At 45.4% G+C, this 23,427-nt stretch overlaps 1 protein-coding gene across 2 annotated transcripts in view; it reads right to left on the minus strand.

Moving 5' to 3' along the window:
• Positions 1 to 7,906: 7,906 nt before the first annotated feature.
• Positions 7,907 to 23,427, minus strand: part of USP39 (ubiquitin specific peptidase 39) — a 29,545-nt gene continuing 14,024 nt past the window's right edge. The window contains exons 6-13 of one of the 2 annotated variants that reach the window (XM_013987875.3): positions 21,892 to 22,117; positions 20,405 to 20,482; positions 18,424 to 18,491; positions 17,182 to 17,370; positions 14,085 to 14,227; positions 10,742 to 10,877; positions 9,328 to 9,414; positions 7,907 to 8,418 (exon numbers count right to left, since the gene is read on the minus strand). In XM_013987875.3, the coding sequence (XP_013843329.1) occupies positions 8,371 to 8,418; positions 9,328 to 9,414; positions 10,742 to 10,877; positions 14,085 to 14,227; positions 17,182 to 17,370; positions 18,424 to 18,491; positions 20,405 to 20,482; positions 21,892 to 22,117 (975 nt within the window). In that variant the 3' untranslated portion in view covers positions 7,907 to 8,370. Of the gene's footprint in view, positions 8,419 to 9,327; positions 9,415 to 10,741; positions 10,878 to 14,084; positions 14,228 to 17,181; positions 17,371 to 18,423; positions 18,492 to 20,404; positions 20,483 to 21,891; positions 22,376 to 23,427 lie in introns of both variants that reach the window. The other variant, XM_085018782.1, reaches the window with a different exon arrangement.

Consider the following 23,427-nt stretch of genomic DNA (forward strand, 5'->3'; position numbering starts at 1 on the left):
CAGACTCTGATGGAAGCTGTTGTCCCAGACACAGCATCTTTTTTTTTTTCTTTTATTTTTTTTATTTTTTTATTTTTATTTATTTATTTATTGTCTTTTTGCTATTTCTTGGGCCGCTCCCACGGCATATGGAGGTTCCCAGGCTAGGGGTCAAATCGGAGCTGTAGCCACAGGCCTACGACAGAGCCACAGCAACACGGGATCCGAGCCGAGTCTGCAACCTACACCACAACTCACGGCAATGCCGGATCGTTAACCCACTGAGCAAGGGCAGGGACCGAACCCACAACCTCATGGTTCCTAGTCGGATTCGTTAACCACTGCACCATGATGGGAACTCCTGTCTTTTATTTTTTTAGGGTCAAATCCACAGCATATGGAGGTTCCCAGGCCAGGGGTTGAATCAGAGCTACAGCTGCCGGCCTACCCCACTGCCACAGCAGTGAGGGATCCAAGCCACATCTGTGACCTACACCACAGCTCACGGCAACGCTGGATACTTAACCCACTGAACGAGGCCAGGGATCGAACCCTCATCCTCATGGATGCCAGTCAGGTTCATTAACCACTGAGCCATGGCAGGAACTCCATCAGACGCAGTATTTTTACTGATACAGCACAGCCTCTTGCACTTGAAATTCTTCACCAGCTATGCCAATGTATAAAGGTCAGGAAGCATGGTTTGCTTTTACCTAGCAGGGTCAACAGTATACCTTCACATTTTTGCATGAGGACAATGTCAATTCTCCCACCTTCTACCATCACAGAGTCCACAGACATCTTGATCCTCTTGACATTCCATAAAACGTAACAGTGGGCAGCTGACATTGGATGTCATCAATGTTCGATAAGCAGGAAGTTACCAAGTATTTTATTAAATGTCTTAGGAAGACCTATGCAAATAAGAAGGGGGGATTTAGCTCCAATATAATTCAAGGGCCTGTCACCTCAGTGAAGTTTCTGGGGTGTCAATGGTCGAAAGGACGTCAAAGTACCCTCTCCCATTTGACCTCATGTCACCTACCCCACCCCAAACACACAGAGACAGTACAAGGTTTAGTAGGCTTCCTTGACTTTTGGAGACAACATATGTTGCACATTTGAGAACGCCGCTTTTACCCATCTAGAGAGTCACTCAGCTGTACAACTATTAGTTTCATAGAGATCAGAGTAAGAGAAGATTCTTTTTTTGTCTTCTGTCTTTTTAGGGCCACACCCGCAGCACACGGTGATTCCCAGGCTAGGGGCTGAATCAGAGTTGTAGCTGCTAAGTACACCATAGCCACAGCAATACAGGATCTGAGCCGTGTCTGCAACCTACACCACAGCTCATGGCAATACTGGATCCTTAACTCACCTGAGCAGGGCCAGGGATGGAATCCGAGTCCTCATAGATACTAGTCAGGTTCGTTGACCACCGAGCCACAACAGGAACTCTAGGAGAAGATTCTGCAGCAAGTTCAGACTGCTCTACTGCTTGGGCCTTATGATCCAGGAGAGCCAATGGTATTTTTTTTTCCATTTTTTTTTATTAAAGTATAGTTGATTTACTGTTGTGCTTTTCTGCTGTATAGCAAAGTGACTTATTTGTATACATTCTTCTTGTATATTCCTTTCCACTATGGTTTATCCCAGGAGACTGGATATAGTTCCCTGCGCTGTATGGTAGGACCTCGTTGCTTATTCATTCTAAATATAATAGTTTCCATCTACTACCCCCAAACTCCCCGTCCATCCCACTCCCTCCCCCCACCCCCTTGGCAATCACAGGTATGTTCTCTATGTCTGTGAGTCTGTTTCTATTCTGTAGCTAGGTTTATTTTTGTCATATTTTTGACTCCACATGTGATATCGTATGGTATATGTCTTTCTCTTTCTGACTTAACTTCACTTAATTTGATAATCTCGAGTTGAATCCATGTTGCTGCAAATGACATAATTTCATTCCTTTTTATGGCTGAGTAGTTTCCATTGTATATATGTACCACATCTTAATCCATTTATCTGTTGATGGACATTTAGGTTGTTTTCAAGTCTTGGCTATTGTCAATAGTGCTGCAATGAACATGGGGTTCATGCATCCCTTTGAATCATTGCATCGTCTGGGTACATACCCAGGAGTGGGATTGCTGGGTCATACGATGATAATTGTTTTTAGTTCTCTGAGGACCCTCCATACTGTTTTCTAAAATGGTTGCACTAATAAGCATTCCCAACAGTGTAAGAGGGTTCTCTTTTCTTCACACCCTCTCCAGCATTTGCTATTTGTAGGCTGTTTAATGATGAGCCAATGCTATTTTGAAGCATCCATGGCAAACAGGAATGCTGTATGGAGCCTTGGCAAGGACCAGCGGGAGAACCATCGTGTAGAACTCCAGGATTTTAGAGCATGTCTCTGCCCTCCTCTGCAAATATCTATTCCCCTTTTGAGAAATAGCTTCTGACCAGCTACTGGGCCATGGAAGAGATGGAGCACCTAACAATGGGACATCAAGTGACCCTGCAGCCTGATCCTCCCATCACCAGCTGGCTGTGGTCTGACACCTCATCATGCTGGGCACATGCAGCTGCAACTGACCATTAGATGGAATCACCTGAGACCAAATTTAGGCAGGGCCAAAAGGCACAAGCAGATTCCTTTGACACAATTCCTGTTGCATTGCCTCCTGGGGTGGTCTTCCAGTCCAGCTAACTAAGACAAAACCCAAGCCCAGTTGATAGCTGGGTTTGTACAATACACTGGCCCAACCTGCAAGCAGACAGCTGCAGCACGTGATCCTCACTCAGGGTGACACTGAAGACAGAAGTGAAGGAAGGTCCTCTAGCGGCCATAACTTCTAGCAGTATATTTGGTTGTTGACTGTGTTTGGAGTGTGAGATGGCCAGAAGTACAGATTTAGACTAATTCGTGGGCAGTTGCCAATGATTTGGCTGAATGGGCAGGGATTCAGAAGGAACAGGATTTTAAGACTGGTTAAAGAAAAAAAAAAAAAAAAAAGTCTCTGGAGTTCCCGTCGTGGCACACCAGAAATGAATCTGACTAGGAGCCATGAGGTGGTGGGTTTGATCCCTGGCCTCGCTCAGTGGGTTATGGATCTGGCGTTGCCATGACCTGTGGTATAGGTTGCAGACACGGCTTGGATCCTGTGTTGCTGTGGCTGTGGTGTAGGCCGGCAGCTGTAGCTCTGATTTGAACCCTAGCCAGGGAACCTCCATATGCTGTGGGCGCAGCCCTAAAAAAAGCAAAAAAAAAAAAAGTCTGGAAAAAGATATATTGGCGGACAACTTGAATGAAACTATACTGTGAAAGGGAGTTCCCATTGTGGCTCAGCAGTAACAAACCTAACTAGTACCCATGAGGATGCAGATTTGATCCCTGGCCTTGATCAGTGGGTTAAAGATCAGGTGTTGCAGTGATCTGTGATGTAGGTGGCAGACACAGCTCAGATCCCAAGTTGCTGTGGCTGTGGTATAGGCCAGCAACTGCAGCTCTGACTTGACCCCTAGCCCGGGAACTTCCATTCGCTGCTGGTACACCCCTCAAAGAAAAAAAAAAAAAAAAAAAAAGACTATACTATGAAAACATTTGTGTTCCATATGAATGCCCAACAAAAGGAGTCCACTGTAAAAGAGACCCTTAATAATCAGGGGAACACAAATGACACAAATGTCACCAATGGCCTCTTCCTCCAGCCACCCCAGCGCTTGCTCAATGAGCTTGTGAGCCATGGTGGCAGGGATGGAGGCTAAGCACAGGCTCCACAACAGAATTTCCCCGACCTGAGAAGGATTTTTGCTGAGTATCTAACTTGCCAATGCAGGGACTGAGCCCCTAGTATGGCCACTATTCCTCGTGAGGAGGGCCAGTCACCCAGTGCCAAGCCAATTGCCATCTTCATTATGAAAGAGGCAGAGATCCAACCTCAGAGGAATAGAAACATATTTTGGATACAGATTTGCCTTTTCTGCCCACAATGTTTCTGCCAGCACCACCAGTCATGAACTCACAGAACGCCCAATCAACCAAGATGGCATTCCACCTGATCAAGGAATTCTTCAGAGCACAGCAAGTGCAGCAATGGGCTCATGCCCACAGGATTAATGGGTCTTACCACATGCACCATCATCCAGAAGTGGATAGCCTAACCGAAAGGTGGAATGGCTTACTGAAGTTACAGTACCCCTTGGTGTTGGTTTTTTTTTTTTTTTTTTTTTTGCTATTTCTTTGGGCCGCTTCTGCGGCATATGGAGGTTCCCAGGCTAGGGGTCGAATCGGAGCTGTAGCCACCGGCCTACGCCAGAGCCACAGCAACGTGCGATCCGAGCCGCGTCTGCAACTTACACCACAGCTCACGGCAACACCGGATCGTTAACCCACTGAGCAAGGGCAGGGACCGAACCCGCAACCTCATGGTTCCTAGTCAGATTCGTTAACCACTGCGCCACGACGGGAACTCCCCTTGGTGTTCATTTTACAGCTGTAGTATGTGCTTTGAATCAGAGACCACTGTGCTGAAGCTCTCTCCTCACAGCCAAGATACATGAGTCTAGAAAATAGGTGTCTGTCAGAGGGTTGCCTTTATTAATCCTAGTAATCCTCTTGCAGAATTTTTGCTTCCTGTCCCCGAAACTTTAAGCCCCGCTGGCTTGGCGATCTTAGTTCCCAAGGAAGGAATGTTTGCACTATTTGGAAGATAAGACTACCACCTGGACATTCTGGGCTCTTATGCTAGTGAACCAATGGGGGGGAGGGCAGTGGGGGAGCAGGGGAGGGGAGTGTAATCTGTCTGAGTGACTGACCCTGATGATCAGAGAGAAAGGGTGCTGGCTTCCACACGATGGAGGCGAAATGAACTATGTCCAACAGCAAAGGTTAATGGAAAACTATAGCACCCAGGGGGAGGGGAAGATGATTAAAAAGCCAGGCTCTCAGGGACTGAAGATTTGGGCCACTGTACCAGGTAAAGAACCCTGAATAGCTGTGGTTTGAGCTAAGGGCAGAGAAAACATGGAGGGATAGTGGAAGAAGCTTCACACAGCTTCAATCGCAATGTGATGACCAGGTACAGAAGTGAGGACTCTTTTTTTTTTTCAGGGCTGCACCTGGCATATGGAGGTTCCAGGCCAGGGGTCGAATCAGAGCTATACCTGCCGGCCTATGCCACAGCCAGAGCAACACGGGAACCAAGCCATATCTGTGACCTACACCGCATCTTATGGTAACGCCGGATCCTTAACCCACCAAGCGAGGCCAGGGATCAAACCTGCATCCTCATGGATACTAGTTGGGTTTGTTTCTGCTGTACTACGATGGGAACTCCCAGAAGTGAGGACTCTTTAAGTTGCTTTGCTCATTTTCTATTTGCCTGTTACGTGTACACAACAATTTGTAAATGTTTTTTTTTCTTCCTGCTTTTAAGTTAACTTGCTGGAAGTTTACAACCTAGTTTTTAAGTTGTAAGATTCAGTGAGACTAACTGGATCTCAAGAGTAATATATAAAACTATCAATGGAGGCATGACTCTTGGGACTGTGCATCTCATTTTGAAAAAGGTTGAAAACTGTTCTCTTGCAGGAAGGGCAACTGTTCTTTTTGTCTTTTTTACTGTGGTTGTTGCAGCTGAGTCATCAAAAGGGGGCTGGGCAGGTTATCAATTTAGTGCCCTCAGCTCCAAATTCACTGGCACCCTTCTTGCCTGTTCTGTGAAAATGGCTTTGAGCCCGTTAGACTTTTCCTTTTCAGCTACATTGAAGCTTTGCTAGAAAACAGTAGTGGAGACAAACCACAGAAGACAGGGCTTTGCTTCCCGGTTCCTGTGTGCTCCCTTAAAAGCACTGAGTGCAGCTTCTTCAGCATCAGGCTCCTGCTGTGCTCGAAGATTTTCCAGTGCCTGGCTCCTGCAGTGCACAGCAGCACCACCAAGCACCCGGCAGCTTCACCAGGCAGTTCCCGGCTCCCAGGCACTTTGGTAACAAACTGAGACGCCTCCCCGTAAACAGCCTTCCGTAATGCACTAGAGAGTAGGTTTCTGACAGGGTCCAGTGCAACAGAGTTTCAGCAGGGTCTGGATTTCTGCCTTGGATGCTCTGTGTCACCCGTAGGGGTGGCAGTTGTTCCTTGTGTCTGCTATTCCTATATTCTCTCATTACTAACCAATTCCCGGTTATTCCAGTCCTCTTATAGTTATTAACTGCTAAAATCAAACTTTTCCTGATCAGATTATTTGTATAGGTTTTCTCTTTTTGTCTTTTTAGGGCTCCACCCACAGCATATGGAAGTTCCCAGGCTAGGGGTCGATCCGGAGCTGCAGCTGCTGACCTACACCACAGTCACAGCAATGTGGGGTCCAAGCCACGTCTGCGACCTATACCACAGCTCACAGTAACGCTGGATCCTTAAGCCACTGAGCTAGGCCAGGGATTGAACCCGAATCCAGTTCCTCTCTCTTGATTGGACCTGGATTAAGCTGGTACTAGGCTGGACTAGACAGTGGCAGAGAATGAAAAGCAGCAGAAAGATTTACTCAGAAAGTAAAAGACAGGCCTCAGTAACAGATTAGACAAAGGGAAGTGGTGCGGGTAGGGTGACCCTAGAAAAATATCCAGCTTATTTTAGGTGTACTCGCAGCAGGTGGAAGTTCCTGAGCCAAGGATCAATTCTGAACCAGAGCTGCAGCCAATGCAGGATCCTTAACCCACTGCACCTCCAGAGACAAGCTGGGTCATTAACCCGCTCACCGCAGCAAGAACTCCCAAGGAATCCCAAGTTTTAACGCCTGGACAGAAGAAGATGAGCCTGCAGAGGAAATGCTGAAGCTGATAAGAGGCAGAGGAAAAGAAGATGAACACGGGGCCCTCCATAGCTGCAGGTTCTGTATCTGCAGAGTCAACCAGCCTAGGCTCGAAAATATGCAGGAAAAAAAAATTCCAGGAAATTCCAAAAAGCAACACTTGAATTTATCACATGACTGGAAACTATTTAATTTACATTATACTAGGCATACGAGTAACCTAGAGATGATTTAAAGTAGATAGGGAGCTATGTGTAGGTTATGCGCCATCACTAGACCATTTTATACAGGGGACTTGAGCATCCTCAGAATTTGGTGTACGCAGGGTCCTAGAACAACTAGGATACCTAGGGACCACTGTACTGCATCCCAGAAGCAAAGGGTGGCAGCCAGGGATGCATGGTTCCTTCCTCCCCTTAAGAGAACTTGCTGCAGTTGACTGACTTCCACCAATGGCCATGTCCTCAGACCTGCCACAGTGCCCAGCCCAAGGCCATACTCCCCTCGAGGCAGCTCCTAATCGATGACTGAGCTTGTCCAAAATCACATGTGCTAGAACCTTCTGACAGGCAACCTTTGCTCCGGGCTCCCCACTGGCCCAGCTGAGATGTTCTCTGAGTTGCACACAGTCAGAGGCTCTTCTCACACACCCCTGCACTGCAGGCTGAAACCGCCCACCTCCTGACTCCAGTTAAGCCCAGCAATAATTTCTCTTTTAGTCAGAGACTTTGTGACTTAGAGACAACTGCTTCCTAACCACTGAGAGGAAGAGACCATAACATTCACCAGATGACAGACTACAGGGTAGACAGTCTGTAAGGAGTTTTCTGAAAAAGTCCACTCCTAGAGTTGCCATTATGGCCCAGTAGTAACAAACACAACTAGTATCGATGAGGACTCAGGTTCGATCCCTGGCCCCTCGCTCAGTGGGTTGAGGATCCGACATTGCCATGAGCTATGACACAGGCCAGCAGCTGCGGCTCCAATTCAATCCCTAGCCTGGGAACTTCCATGGCTCAACTGTGGCCCTAAAAAAAAAATAAAATAAATAAAAAATAAAAAAAAAATCTTCTCCATTAGGCAGCCTAACAGGGAGGATATAAAACAAGAGACTGTTTTAAAAATGAGAAAATATTTCATTCATCCCAAAACACACATCAGGAAATGAAGAGGACCCCAGGAAAACTATTTATCTACTATGGAAGAAGAGTGTTACTGGCTTCAAGCTCTTATTTCTAGGATTCTGAAGCTTTGATGCTTAGAAGAAAACTATCTTGTCCTTCAGCTACTCTCTGCTACTCAGAAATAAATTACATACATCTGTAAAAGAGTTTGGCCCTGCTAGAGGGGAGCCAGACAGGAAGGAGGAAGGGGCCTCCAGCGCCAATAAACTGATCAAAGAACAGCTGGGTGACAGCCCAGGGCCATCCTAGGCAGACGAAGCCCTGAGGCTCTGGTATGAACCAGAGCACAGAAAGCGGGCCTGGCTCAAGGGACATGCCCTCAACCTGGGTTCAGTCTTCTCATTTACATCTTCAGCCAAAGCCCCAGGGAAAAAAGCAAAGTTCTCAATGCCTCCTCACGCCCCCTGCTGGTTGGTTTCATCATTATCTCGCCTCTTCCAAATCTGTAAGAGACCAATACAATGGATTATTTAGGAGCCAGCATCAATCCACAAATATTTATTAAGTACCTAAATCTGCACTGGACAATGGACAACCTGTCACCCCAACTGTATATTTGCTAAGCCCTTTGAAACTAATCATCTTTCAGAAAATTTTCTTTCATTCAATTTTAACTTTTTTTTTACCGCACCCTTGGCATGCAGAAGTTCCACGGCTAGGGATCGAACCCAAGCCACAGCAGTGACATCATTAGATCACTAGGGAATTCCAATTTTCACTTTTCCACCCATCCTTCTCTTACTTCCCATTCCAAGTTCCTTTTCTTAAAAAAGACTCCTAGGGCTGTAACTTTAGACACCGTCACTAAGGAATGAAATCTCTCTAGAACGTGCAGTGACACCTTTTTTTTTTACAGAGCTACAGCTTTTTCTTAGCCTCAGTCTTCCTTCTTTGCAGGTACAAGGGCAGTCAGAGATACTCTGCTCCACCAGCTCTCAGTCCAATGGGGCAGACAGTTACAACAGTACAGCTGATGCTCCAATAAAAACACATAGATGGTGCTATAGGGTCACGAAGAGTGCTGACCTGGCCCAGGGAACCGGGGAAAGCTTCAGAGCCACTCCTAGCTGGCAGCCTGGATGATTCTGGGCTCTTCCTCCTTGAAATCAGACCACACACTGCAAAACTAACCTGGCCGTAAACAGAACCTCCTTGCTCACTCATAAAGCTTCCCTGCTTCTCTGGCCTTCTCTTCTCTGAAGATCACTCCTGGGCATTCAGGGCCGTGTAAGCCGACCCGCCTCACTCCCCAGTGCGCGTCAAAAGGCATCCCACCCAACCCAACCTAAGTCGACCCCACATCACTCCTCTCCCCATCTCCTCCACCCTCATCAAGTCTGCAACCAGCCCACCTGGATGTAAGCCTCTGACAGTGTGATCATCTGGGGAAGGATGTCCGTCACCTGGAGGTCTTGTAATTCATACCATTTGCCTGTCCCCTGCGAAGAGCAAGAAAGGAGGGCTTAGTCTACTCCCTAAACCAAGAGGGTGTTTAACAGGGAAGGGATCACAGCCAAAAGCTAGAAAAATAGAGTAACCACTAGATTCTCATGAGTCCTAAGTAAGAGGGTGCATGACCTCTGCTGGGCGCCATTCAATTTTAAGAGCTCATAGGGTGTTGATCTTGGCAAAGGCAATTCCTGCCAAGGACTCCATGAAGTTCAATGGAGCCTCACACACTATGTGATTTTAAGAAGAATCGCGGAGGACAACAAAGAGAAAGAAGAGGAAGCCCTCCATTCCTCACCTAAGACCGCTCCTTGCTGCTGGGAAGTAACAGAGTAATAAGCACACTCACTCGGGAGGTGCGGCCTTAACCAAAAGTGGACATTCTCACCCCTTGACTCAGAGGACACAGCAAGTGCCGGTCAAGAGCACACGTCCTTGATGGACACTGTTCCATCATACTAACCTGTTTCCTTTGGTTGCAAAACCAGTGCTGCAAATATAGAAAAATCTACCTCATGTCATGTTTCCATAAACAAGGAGAAAAAGAGGTTTCTGGATGACAGCGGAGGCATTTCTGGAAACTCACCTGCCTCATCCATCTACACCTCTACGAAATGCCCAAGAAAGATATATTTCAGATATTCTGGATCTTCCAGTAGTTCAGAATAGGGAACAACAAAAATTCAGGATCACAAAATCAAGTCCCCATTCCAGGTTTGAGGACTGGTTAAAAACATGGGGAAACCAAGTATCTAGGTTCAAATCCCAATTCTACTGACTTCAGATAAATTACTCAAACTCTGAGCCTAGGTTCCTCATTTATTAAAAAATGGTGTTAACACCTATCTTGGAAGTGTGTTTTAAGGATATAAACGAAATAAGCTGCCATTGAGCACTTGGCATACGTACATCTAGCACAAAGTGCTTGACGGATGAAACCCACAGCCCCAGAGGACTAATCAAATTAGAACCATCTGTGCTGATCATCTGTGTGATACCAATATATCTTAAGCACATTTCAACCATTTTCAGTAAATTTACAAAATTTTTTAGCTGAAAAGGAACCTCTACACCAGTGCTTTGTAAACTTCAATCTCATACCAACAAAGGGTCTTGTTAAAAGGTAGGTTATGGAGAGTTCCCATCACGGCTCAGCGGGTTACAAACCCAACTAGAATCCATGAGGATACAGGGTTCAATCCCTGACCTCACTCAGTGGGTTAAGGATCTGGTGTTGCTATAAATGTGGTGTAGGCTGGCAGCTACAGCTCCAATTAGACCCCTAGCCTCTTGCATCGAGAAACCAGCCCCACTCACGTGATGAAGCACGTGGATCCGGTAGGAGCCCTCAGAGGGCTTGCCGTCGTGCACAATGTTGGCAATGAGGTCATAGGTGGTGTTCTTGTGCACTGCCTGCACCTCTTCTGACAAGTATTCTCTCAGATCCACATTCCTGATGAAGATGAAAATAAAGTGAAGATCAGACAAGGGCTACCAGGTAGCCCAGTGCCCTACTCAAGCGGCCCACAAAGCTGTTGAACCCTATCTCAGGGCCCTGGATCAAGGAGGGGCTTGAAGAGCTTTGGAAGCCCAGGTTGGCGGAAATTTACATAATTTGCCATAAAAACGAATCAAACTAGAAAGACTGGCTCTATGGGAAAAGCACATTTTAAAAGCATGCCTAGGAGTTCCCATGGTGGCACAGTGGTTAATGAATCCGACTAGGAACCATGAGGTTTCAGGTTTAATCCCTGGCCTTGCTCAGTGGGTTAGGGATCTGGCATTGCCGTGAGCTATGGTGCAGGCTACAGATGCGGCTCGGATCCCACGTTGCTGTGGCTATGGCGTAGACTGGCAGCTACAGCTCTGATTGGACCCCTAGCCTGGGAACCTCCACATGCCGCAGGAGCGGCCCTAGAAAAGGCAAATAAATAAATAAATAAATGCCTAGCAGTTCCCAGTGTGGCTCAGAGGTAATGAATCTGACTAGTATCCATGAGAATGCAGGGTTGATCCCTGGCCCCATTCAGTGAGTTAAGGATCCAGCACTGCTATGAGCTATGGTGTAAGTCGGAGACATGGCTTGGATCTGGCATTGCTGTGGCTGTGGCGCAGGCCAGCAGCTGCAGCTCTGATTTGACCCCTAGCCTGGGAACTTTCATACACCTCAGGTTTAACCCTAATGGGGGAAAAAAAGCATGCCTGGGAGGTCTTGTCATGGCACAGTGGAAATGATTCCGACTAGGAACCATGAGGTTTTGGGTTTGATCCCTGGCCTCACTCAGTGGGTTAAGGATCCGGCATTGCTGTGAGCTGTGGTGTAGGTTGCAGACACGGCTTAAATCTGGCATTGCTGTGGCTGTGGCGTAAGCTGGCAACAACAGCTCCAAATAGACCTCTAGTCTGGGAACCTCCATATGCCGTAGGTGCAGCCCTAAAAAGACAAAAGACAAAATAATAATAGTAATAATAATAATAATAATAAACCCTTCTTAAAAAAAAAAAAGCATGCCTAGTAGTCAAAAGTGGAGTCAATTAGACTTGATCTGGAATCTGGCTCTACCACCTCAGAGCTGTAAGGTTCTTCTATGACATGGGGGTGAGAGTCACTATCTCATCAGAGATGAGAACAAGCGTTACTGCGTCACTCTGCCTTAGGTGGGAATCAAGTTCAGTGTCAAGGGAACACCTTATCTCTGGGCTCAGGCCGCAGAAGCCTAACTGCATGACCATGTGGGTCGCCACTGTACATAATCACTGTAACAATTTCAACATGGCAAACCAGGCAGATCATGCAGACTTTTTTTTCTTTTATTTTCTGGGACTTTGCTTCTTTATTTTTTTCTTTTAGTCAAGTAGGCAGAATGGTTTCAAGTAGCAGAAATCCACCCTAGGGAGCTTAAGCACAAAGGGGAATTTATTCAAGGGTTTCAGACCAGGAAATGAGACCAGGCACTGAAGAAACAGCAAGATCCGAGAGCTTACCTGCCCTCTTTTCTGCTTTAAGAGCAGCTTTATTCTTTCCTACCAGCTTTCTCTTCTTTATGGAATCCACTTTGGCTCCCCTACAGCTTCCAAAATTTTGGAAGAAATTTTGAAAGAAGAAGAAACTATTGACTAGGTTCCCTCAACTGGGACTTTTCAAGGTCAAATTTATTTATTTTTTTAACAATTTTATTTATTTATTTATTTGGTTATGGTATACCGTGGCTTGATGTGGGATCTCGGTTCCTAGACCAGGGATTGACCCGGGCCACAGTGGTGAAAGCACCTAATAATCCTGACCACCAGACCACCGTGGAACTCCTATCAAATTTATCTTTAATACATGAACACTCATTTGTTTTTTTAGATAGAGGAACATTCCTGATGTACATGGAATAAGGAGTCTTTTTGCTTTATTTGTTGAATTGTCTGTTGAAATATACATGTACATTGGTTATTATAAAATAAAGAGCTATTACTAATGCTTACTGTTATGACTATGATGATGGTAAACAGGGAAACAGACTGACAGTTAACATAAATATTAAGAGAATGCTAACTACATTAGTTTCAGGAAAAACATAACCTTCTGCAGCCTACAGATATTTATGGCAATTTAAATACAAGGTAGAATAAGAGAGATTATATCCTATATCTATTACTATCTGATGTGCTACCACTCATAACATGAAACACAGTAAGGTCATCTCTGGAAGAACTGACAATAAATGCTCACAGCAGTCACATCCAGTGGTCACTTCTAGATATGTATCTCCTTGTGAATTTTTTTTTATGGCCACACCCATGGCATATGGAAGTTGTTAGGCCAGGGATTGAATCCGAGCAGCAGCTGTGGCTAATCCTTTAACCCACTGCACCGGAGCAGGAATCAAACCCACGTCTCCTCAGCAATCAGAGCTGCTACAGTTGGATTCTCAACCCACTGTGCCAAGGTGGGAACTCCTCCTTTGAATTTTATTTTTTTATTTTTTATTTATTTATTTATTTTTTTGGTCTTTTTTTCTTTTCTAGGGCCACACCTGCAGCACATGGAGATTCCCGGGTTAGGGGTCCAATCAGCCATAAACTCCGGCCTACACCAGAGCCACAGCAACATGGGATCTGAGCCGCGTCTGCGACCCACACTACAGCTCATGGCAATGCCAGATCCTTAACCCACTGAGCAAGGCCAGGGATTAAACTTGCAACCTCATGGTACCTAGTCAGATTCGCTAACCACTGAGCCACAAAGGGAACTCCTCCTTCTTTGAATTTTAGACTACACGATGAATATATTACCTGTCCAAAAATACAAAAAGTTTTCAATGTAAACAATGAAGGAATAAACAGATTATTTTGTTCTAACTACACTGCTTAGCTTTCTATGTGTTAGTGATAGCTATTTATTCCTAGAGTGTCCCTCTTGGACTAATAAATAGTCATTGTTAAAGGATAATTTAGATATGAGTCCTAGGAAATCCACATGAGTTCTAGATAGCCAACACGCCAGCTAGCTGCTAAGAAGTGACTTCTTACATTATCTTCTTAACTTATGTAGTGTAGGTAGGTTCACTGCAATCTCCAACTTAAAGACAGTCCAAAATTAAGAGTGGTACAAAAATATGAAAATAAATTCAAGCTTACTCCCCCTAAGAGTTAGGAAGGGAAAACTCACGTAATAGGAAAGTTGACAATAGTTGGATTCTTCTCCACAAAGAAATTGTTCTTAGTGAATCTCTTAATACAAAAGATGAGATATGGAGGCAGCTTGGTGAGCTGGAAGCGCTTCAGAAAGTTCTCCTTGTAAGTCTTATATTCCTAGAGTGAGAAAAGAAAACTATCCAATTAGTGCTGGAGCAGGAGAGCAGGGACATGAGCTTTGTTTTGGTTGCGGCTGGGTTTTTCAACATAATTTTGCCTTACACTTAGAATTCAGAAGGCACCTGATCCCATTAACCACCTACAAGGCTTGGGAATAGCAGTCTGCTAAGGCCAACTAAAATACCTCAGCTGCTGGTTTCAGCCAGCATATGGCCATACTGCTGAACTCTAACCAGTCACAAGGGTATTCTTTTCTATAAGGAAAACCAAACGTCAAGTGAGAAAGAGGATTTGTTATTAACAAGGACCTACTGTATAGCACAGGGAAATCTACTCAATGTTCTCTAATAACTTAGATGGGATAAAAAAAATGGGTATGTGTATAACTGATTCCCTTTGCTATATGCCTGAAACTAATGCAACATTGTAAGTAACCTATAATCCAAAAAAATTTTTTTTTAAAAAGAGGACTTGTTAAAAGCTCAGAATTTAAAAACCATGAAAGTTTTTTTTTTTTTTTTTAAAAAAGGGGGGAGTTCCCATCACAGCTCAACGGAAATGAATCTGACTAGCATCCATGAGGACACAGGTTCAATCCCTGGCCTCGCTCAGTGGGTTAAGAATCCAGCATTGCCATAAGCTATAGTGTAGGTCACAGACAGGCATGGGTCTGGAGTTGCAGTGGCTGTGGCATAGGCCTGTGGCTACAGTTCCAATTAGACCCCCTAGCCTGGAACTTCCATATGCCGTGGGTGCAGCCCTAAAAAGCAAAAAAATAAAAAATAAATAAAGTATAAAAATGATACAAAGTATGTTCTCTGACCACAGTGAAATGAAATTAGAATCAGCAACAGAAAGAAATTTGAGAAACTCACAAATATGTGAAAATTAATAACAAACTCCTAAATAACCAGTAGATTAAAAAGGAAATCAAAAGGGAACTTAGGAAAGAATTCAAGGTGAATGAAAATGGAAATACAACATATAAAAACACACAGGACAGAGTTCCCATCGTGGCTCAGTGGTTGGCGAACCCGACTAGCATCCATGAGGATGCAGGTTCCATCCCTGGCCCTGCTCGGTGGGTTAAGGATCTGGTGTTGCCATGAGCTGTGGTGTATGTTGCAAACGCAGCTCAGATCCCTCGTTGCTGTTGCTGTGGCTGTGACGTAAGCCTGCGGCTGCAGCTCCAATTCAACCCCTAGCCTGATGCAGCCCTAAAAGACAAAAAGGCAAAAAACAAAACAAAAAAAACCACACAGGATGCAGCTAAAGCAGTGGTTAAGAGAGAAATATATAGCTATAAATGCCTACATTGAAAAATAAGACCTCACATTAGTAACTTTCCACCTTAATACACCATAAAAAAAGAAAAGCAAACAGAAAAAAGGAAACAAAAAAAAAAAATAAGAGGTTAAAATTAATGAAATACAGAATATAAAAACAGTATTTCAGGTGTTCTCCGGTCACCAGGTTAAGGATCCAGTGCTGTCACTGCTGTGGCTTGAGGGGGCACAGCTATGGTGAGCATTCATCCCCTAGCCTGGGAATTCCCACATGCCATTGGTGCAGCCAAAAAAAAAGCAGGAACCAACAGGTTAAAAAAAATTCTCCCAGTACAGAATCAAAAAGGAGTAAATTTGTCAAAAATGAAGAAAGGAATTAAACCAAGAAACAGTTAACTCAGCAGATAAAAAGAACCTTTTAACTTAATGAAGAGCAATGTTAAATAATAATTTTTTTTTTCCTTTTTCAGCTTCCCCCATGGAATATGGACATTCCCGGGCCAGGGATAGAACCCAAGCCAGAGCTGCAACCTACATCACAGCTGCAGTGATGCAGGATCCTTAACATACTTTAGTGGGCTGGGATCAAACCCACGGCTCCACAGAGACAAGGTGGATCATTAACCCACTGCACCACAACAGGAACTCCAGAATAAATTTTTTTATTTTATTGGTATTTTAGGTCTGTTTTTCCCACCTTTAATACTAATATTACACACACACACACACACACACACACACACACACACACACACACACACGTATTTTTTAGGGCTGTGCCCACTGCATATGAAAGTTCCCAGGCTAGGGGTTGAATCGGAGCTACAGCTGCTGGCCTGTGCCATAGCTATAGCAATGCAGGATCTAAGCTGAGTCTGCAACCTATACCACAGCTCACGGCAACGCCGGATCCTCAAACCACTGGGCAAGGCCAGGGATTGAACATGCATCCTCATGGATCCTAGTCAGGTTTGTTAACCACTGAGCCATGAAGGGAACTCCAGATGTTTTATATGTGTGTGTGTGTGTGTGTGTGTGTGTGTGTGTGTGTGTGTGTATGTATATATATGTGTATGTGTATATGTATGTATATGTGTATGTGTATATGTGTATGTGTATATGTATATATATATATATATATATATATTTTTTTTTTTTTGTCTTTTTGCCTTTTTCTAGGGCCGCTTCCCTCGGCATATGGAGGTTCCCAGGCTGGGGGTCTAATTGGAGCTGTAGCCACTGGCCTACTCCGGAGCTACAGCCACGGGGGATCCGAGCTGCGCCTGTGACCTACACCACAGCTTACGGCAACACCGGATCCTTAACCCACTGAGCAAGGCCAGGGATCGAACCCAGAACCTCATGGTTCCTAGTCAGATATGTTAACCACTGAGCCACGACGGGAACTCCCGGATGTTATATTTTTTAAAAGATGGGAGTTCTTCCTGCTTTTGTGAGTTTTACCCCCTCCTTTCTCCACAATACCCAGAGGTATTAAAACTCAAGTTAGGAGCTGGGGGTGAAAGAGCATGGAGTCTGAGAGGCTCAACAGGCACAATACACTTGAAATAAAAGCGTTACATACATGTGGTGATTTCCAAGTATAAAAAGACAAACATCAAGAGAAAGAGGGGGATCAGCAGGGCAGGTGTGCAAATGGGCTACCTTCTCAGTGATGCCGTTGAACTTGGCCAGGATGTTGAAGAGGGGCACTTGGGGGATAATGAGCTGCTCCTTCTCGTCCTTGTACAGGGGGGCGGTAGGGAGGTCCAGCGTCAGGTACATAAAAGTGGACTCCACCATCGTCTCCTGGTACTCATCATTGTGAAGCAGCTGCTCTTTTTCTTCTGCTGGCTAGAAATGAGTGATAAGAAAAAGGAGGGAAGGAGTGGCAGGAGAGTGGAGAACATCACTGATAAAAGAAACCATGTTTCTATTTCATTTACTTCATTTAATATTGAGGTGAACCAAGAAGGGTGTCGGAGAGACTGGGCAGTCTCATGTGCAGCTGCACAACCTGTTTGTTTTACTTTTATTTGGGGGGGATGGGGGTGCTGTGCCTGTGGCATGTGGAAGTTCCCGGGCCAGGGATCAAACCCGTTCCGCAGCAGTGACCCAAGTGGCTGCAGTGACAACACTGGATCCTTAACCTGAGGCACCACAAGAGAATTTCTGCACAACCGTTTAGATTAATGCAAAAACTAGGCTTCCATCTTCAGAAAGATTTTCTTTAAATACCCCAGTACTGGAGTTCTCTTGTGGCACAGTGGGTTAAGGATCTGGTATTGTCATGAGAACAGCTTTCACCACTGCAGCCCCAGCTCAATCCCTGGTCTGGGAACTGAGATCCTACATAAAGCTGTGGCATGCTGCAGCCAAATAAATAAATAAATAAATAAAAATAAAAGCCTTTAGATGGACTAGAAAGCGTCTCTGAGCTTTCTGGAAAAAACACTCCAGCACCACCTAGTGGCCAGACCACTCAAATTAGTCACCTCTTAGTATCTATAAGAGGCTGGTTCTAGGATACACCTTGGATACCAAAACCCATGGATGCTTAGGTCCCACAGTTGGCCCTCCACATCCACAGATTCCACATCCGCAGACTCAACCAACTGTGAAATGTAAACAAAGTAGTTTTATGTATTGAAAAAAATCTGCATATAAGTGAACCAGTGCAGCTCAAACTGGTGGTGCTCAAAGGTCAATTGCATATCCAACGACTACCTCCCCAACCAGCACACCGATGCAACAGGGACCCAAGGGAAGTGCCACTTGGCAGGTGTTCTGAAGAGTCTCTCTCTTCCTGGATAAAAGGCTGTACCAGTTATCTAGACATCTCTTTGTCCACTCCAAATCCTGTCAGGCAACATAAATCAGCCCAAGGCTTGAGTTCAAAGCACTCACCAAGTCGGGATGAGGAAGCTTTTTAGTGAAGATCCTCATGGATCCCTGGAAGACGTCAGTCACTATAGCTGGACAAACCCAAGTCAAAAAGGCAAATTTTGTTAGGTAGGAAAGCATTTCCAAGTACAGTCCTAATTCCTCAATTTCTGAAATAAACCAGCCTCTTCCACTGTAAGACCCAAAGCTCTCACTAAACACAGAACATACGCCACATTGGTACCTCTAGAATTATTTGCGTAAGTAATGGTATACCTATCTTCTCCACAAGAAACCCACTGACCCTCAAGCACAGGGCTTGGCCCCTTAGAGAAAAATGAAGTGCGTCTGAAATAAATGAGTGATTTACAGAAACTGAAGATTAATGAATCACAAAAACATTAACAAATAAAGTAAGATACATTCAAGAAACTAGAATCAGAGTTCCCATCGTGGCGCAGTGGTTAACGAATCCGACTAGGAACCATGGGGTTGCGGGTTCGATCCCTGGCCTCGCTCAATGGGTTAAGGATCCGGCATTGCCGTGAGCTGTGGTGTAGGTCACAGTCGAGGCTCGGATCCCCCATGGCTGTAGCTCCGGAGTAGGCCAGTGGCTACAGCTCCAATTAGACCTCTAGCCTGGGAACCTCCATATGCCGTGAGGGCGGCCCAAGAAAATGACAAAAAGACAAAAATAAATAAATAAATAAACTAGAACCGTAATCGTGTGCGCCTGCAAAGGGACACCATGTCCACCCTGCACTGGACATAAAAGGAAAACGACAGGTTAAGGGATAGAGCAGGGCAAAACCAAAGCAATGAGAACGGAGCCACCACAGGGTTCTAGAATCCTGACAAGACAAAAGCTGGAGGGCTCTGGTGTGCATGGGCTGAAGATACCTGTAGAGGTGGCAGGACCATTTGGCAGAAAGGGAGCCAGGCCATAATCCCACATCCAGAAACCAACACCCCCGGAACAAAGGAAGAGGAAAACTGCAATCGGGCTCCAAAATTATCCACAGTCTCTAAGCAAGAGTTATTTTCAGCACCCCTGAGAAATGGCTAACTACTGCTAAGCCAGCATGGATGCTAAGAGACCTGGGACTCGAGGTTTGAGAGTCTACAGAGACGCCAGCCTCACCTCTCCAAGCACAGGCTCAGGGCGAAGACCTAGCTTTTAGTATGCTTTACCAAATCACGAGCCAGGCAAACCACCCTCCAAGTCTTCACTGTGGCACCACATGTCTACCACATGCTGCTGAGTTCTCAGTTTGAAACCAGGTCAGGATTTCAACGGCACAATTATATCCATTTCCACTTGTTAAAAATGCCATTGGGGGAGTTCCCATCATGGCGCAGTGGTTAACAAATCCAATTAGGGACCATAAGGTTGCAGGTTCGATCCCTGGCCTTGCTCAGTGGGTTAAGGATCCAGCGTTGCAATGAGCTGTGGTTGGTGTAGGTTGCAGACACAGCTCGGGTAGGCCGGCGGCTACAGCTCCAATTGGACCCCTAGCCTGGGAACCTCCATATGCCACAGAATCAGCCCTAGAAAAGGCAAAAAGACAAACAAACAAACAAACAAAAATGCCATTGGGGTAGTTTCCGCTGTGGTGCAGCAGGTTAAGAATCCGGCATTGTCTCTGAGGTCAAGAGGGTTTGATCCCCAGTCCTGCACAGTGGTTTAAGGATCCTGCATTGCCACAACTATGGCATAGGTTGTGGCTACAGCTCAGATTCGATCTCAATCCCTGGCCTGGAAACTTCCATATGCTGTGGATGAGGCCAAAAAAGAAAAAAGGAAAAAAATTGCCACTGGCTATACACATCTCCTAATAAAGAAAAACAGAAAAGAACCCATTCAGGAACAAGGTCTGGCCCACATGTGCAGAGACACCCCCCAACCCAAAAAGATAAACAGGTAAGAAAAGGCTGGGAAGCTGCAAAATGTTTTTGAAAGGAAGCAGGCAAAATAGAGCTCCTTTTACAAAATAACATGACTTACTCTTCTTCTTCTTCTTTGTGCCCCCCAGCGCTGAGTGTAAAGCATTCAAAAACCAGGACAGAAAGTCAACTCCATCCCCTGGAAAAGAAGGAAGGTAGGATGTTGTAGCTGGGAGACAGTGTAATCCAAACCACGTGCTGGCTGGCGGGACTTCACATTCCTGCTCTTCCTCCTTCCTCTCTCGCCACCCTATCCCATCCCCTGGCATCCTCCTCTATCTGGCCACCCACTACATGCTGGCACTCCTGACGGACAAGCTCTTAGTCTTCTTTTTTTTTTTTTATGGCCTCACAGTGGCATATGGAAGTTCTGGGAGCTAGGGCTCAAATCAGAGCTGCAGCTGCCGGCCGACACCATAGCTCACAGCAGCACCTGATTCTAAACCCACTGAGCTAGACCAAGGATTGAACCTGAATCCTCATGGATACTAATCCGGTTCATAACCCACTGGGCCACAACAGTAACTCCCTTAAGTCTTCTTATCTTAACTCACCCCCAGGCTCTTTGATCTAAAGAGTACCTTTGATCACTATCTCTCTTCCAAACGTGAGTCTCATCACCCATCAAAAGCCATTACTAAACTTCCCCTCTAAGTCACTCCTCAGCCGGAATGTTTTTAAAACAAAAATGTGACGGCACCTCTCTGCTTAAAAGCCTTCACTGATTCCCCAAACTCCTTATACCGGCACATAAACCCGACAATGTGGTCCTTCTCTTCCAACCTCCACCTCGGCACTCGGTGCTGGTCCAAGGTCCAGCCACGTGCAGTCCTCTCTTTGTGCCAGGCACCTCCACGCTCCTGTCCAGTGTCCTCTCTACCTGGAATGCCCACCCCCAACCAACTCCCCTCTACCTAAAACTCAGGTGTCTCTTCCTTCATGCTGACCCCCAGCCCAGCTCCCTCCCAGAGCATAGTGTACTTCCTCCATCACAGCACTTAACACCCTGTAATCATCTTTCTACATAAGCAAGTTCCCCACTAGTTTGGGAGCTCCTGGAAGAGAAAAGCTGTGTTTCTGATCCCTGCAGCTCTAAAACCTAGCACCACAAGTGATTGGTGAATCAACCGATCTAGAGAATACTACAGTAGATTCAGGTGCTAAGTGCTATTCATGTAGCAGTAACTTGGTTTGGAAGGATGAAAACTACCCAAATAATTCATTAGAATATCCTGCTCTGCAACATGACAAAATGAGAAGCAAAAGTGGCAGCTGCCTGGTAAGGGTTGGTGCCTTCCCCAGCTTTCTGATTCTCCCCTGAGCTGTAAAACTTAGTTCACCAAATCAGACAGACTTTCTATCCTGCTGAAATCTCTTGGGTCTCTGAGCAGGGCTGGCTGATGAAGGAAGAGTGAGGAACCTAACCACGCCACCCACTGGACACTCACTCCAGCTACTGTAAGGTTTGCTGCAAAGTGGAAGTCAATGTGCTCATGAGACTAGCTCTGTGGCCCTAAAGTCAGAAAACATGAATTACTCCTTCCTTACCCTGCTTGGTGATCTGAAAAGTCTTCTTGCTGCAAAGGACAACAGCCTGAAGCATCTCATGGGGAGAGACATGTGCCTTGAAATTTCGAGGGTTCCAGAGTTTTCTCATCAGCTCTCCAAAACGCTGGACCAACAAGAACATGATATCCCCAGGAGGACGCTTGATGTTCTTATAATTGTCTTCTTCCAGGAAGTAGTTCCGGAGAGGAGGAACATTAGACAGAGCCTAGGAGTCAAACACTCGGATTAAACCATAGCCCTTCTGCAGAAGTAAATGGACTCCTGGAGAATCCCCCAGAGTTCACATTAGAGAAATTATCAGCTTACATTGATTTTCATGGCAAGTCCAGCTCTGCAGACATTTTGCTGATGTGGATATGATGAAGGGGTTTTAAAATACAGGCATTCAAAAGTTCCCATTGTGGTTGATTGGTTAAGAACACAACTAGTATCCAGGAGGATGTGGGTTCAATCCCTGGCCTTGCTCAGTGGGTTAAGGATCTGGGGTTGCCACAAGCTGTGATGCAGTTCGCAGATGCAGCTCAGATCCAGTGTTGCTATGGCATAGGCTGGTGGCTGCGGCTCCAACTCAACCCCTAGCCTGGGAACTTTCATATGCCAGCCCTAAAAAGATGGAACAAAAAGAAAAGAAAAGGTATTCAAATCCCTATCAACTGGCCAACTTATTTAATAGTTTCCTGTGTTTATCAGGCCTGTGACTATGTTTGGATTCACAAGGAACTGAAGGCTAGAAACACAAATACTATTTCTTCATCACGTACTTGGCTGGGGCAGAGATAACCATCTGGAGACCATAGTTCCCCCCTCTCTCAACTGCACATTAAAACAATATGGGAGAAGCTCCCTTGTAGCACAGCAGATTAGGATCCAGCCTTGTCACTGCAGCAGCCCAGGTGGCTGCTGTGGCACAGGTTCGATCCCTGGCCTAGGAATTTCCACGTGCAGATGCTGTGGGCATGACCAAAAAAATAAATTTTTAACATTAAATTTAAAAACTAAAACATGCAAATCAACATAATAAAATCTGGTGTTTTCCCCAAATGTGGTATTGAGAGGGCGAAAATAAAACGATACAACTGTGTATAAAAATGAATATACTCTGTGACTATGGAAAATGGTCAAAAGGTTTAAGAGAACAAAAATAAATCTTACCTGACTGGGCAAAAAGATAAAGACCAGCCATGTTAGTTCAGGAAAAAACACCGGCTCATTAGTGTGAGGTACAAAAGTGGGAGGGAGACCACAGAACAGACCAGAAATGAATGCTCCTGTCTTCCACAGCTCCTTCCTGACAGGTTCGTGAATCCTCACCAGCCCCATGCTTACCATGAGACAACTTTTTTTGGCAAGGTCAGCTCACTTACAAGGAATAGAAGGGCACTGCTCAACACAGCACACCTAGGCGTCTCTGGGGAAAACAATTCAGGATGCAGAGAACACCATCATGACAAAGGTGATCTGGAAACCCCTACAAGCTTAGCTCAGCTAAAGAAACAGGGAGTTCCTGCTTAGAGT

Source organism: Sus scrofa, chromosome 3 (genome assembly GCF_054392235.1).
Source record: "Sus scrofa isolate SSC_HxYL_T2T_F1_AM1 chromosome 3, Sscrofa_HxYL_maternal_Yorkshire_Landrace_v2.0, whole genome shotgun sequence".
In the NCBI taxonomy this organism is placed as follows: Eukaryota; Metazoa; Chordata; class Mammalia; order Artiodactyla; family Suidae; genus Sus; species Sus scrofa.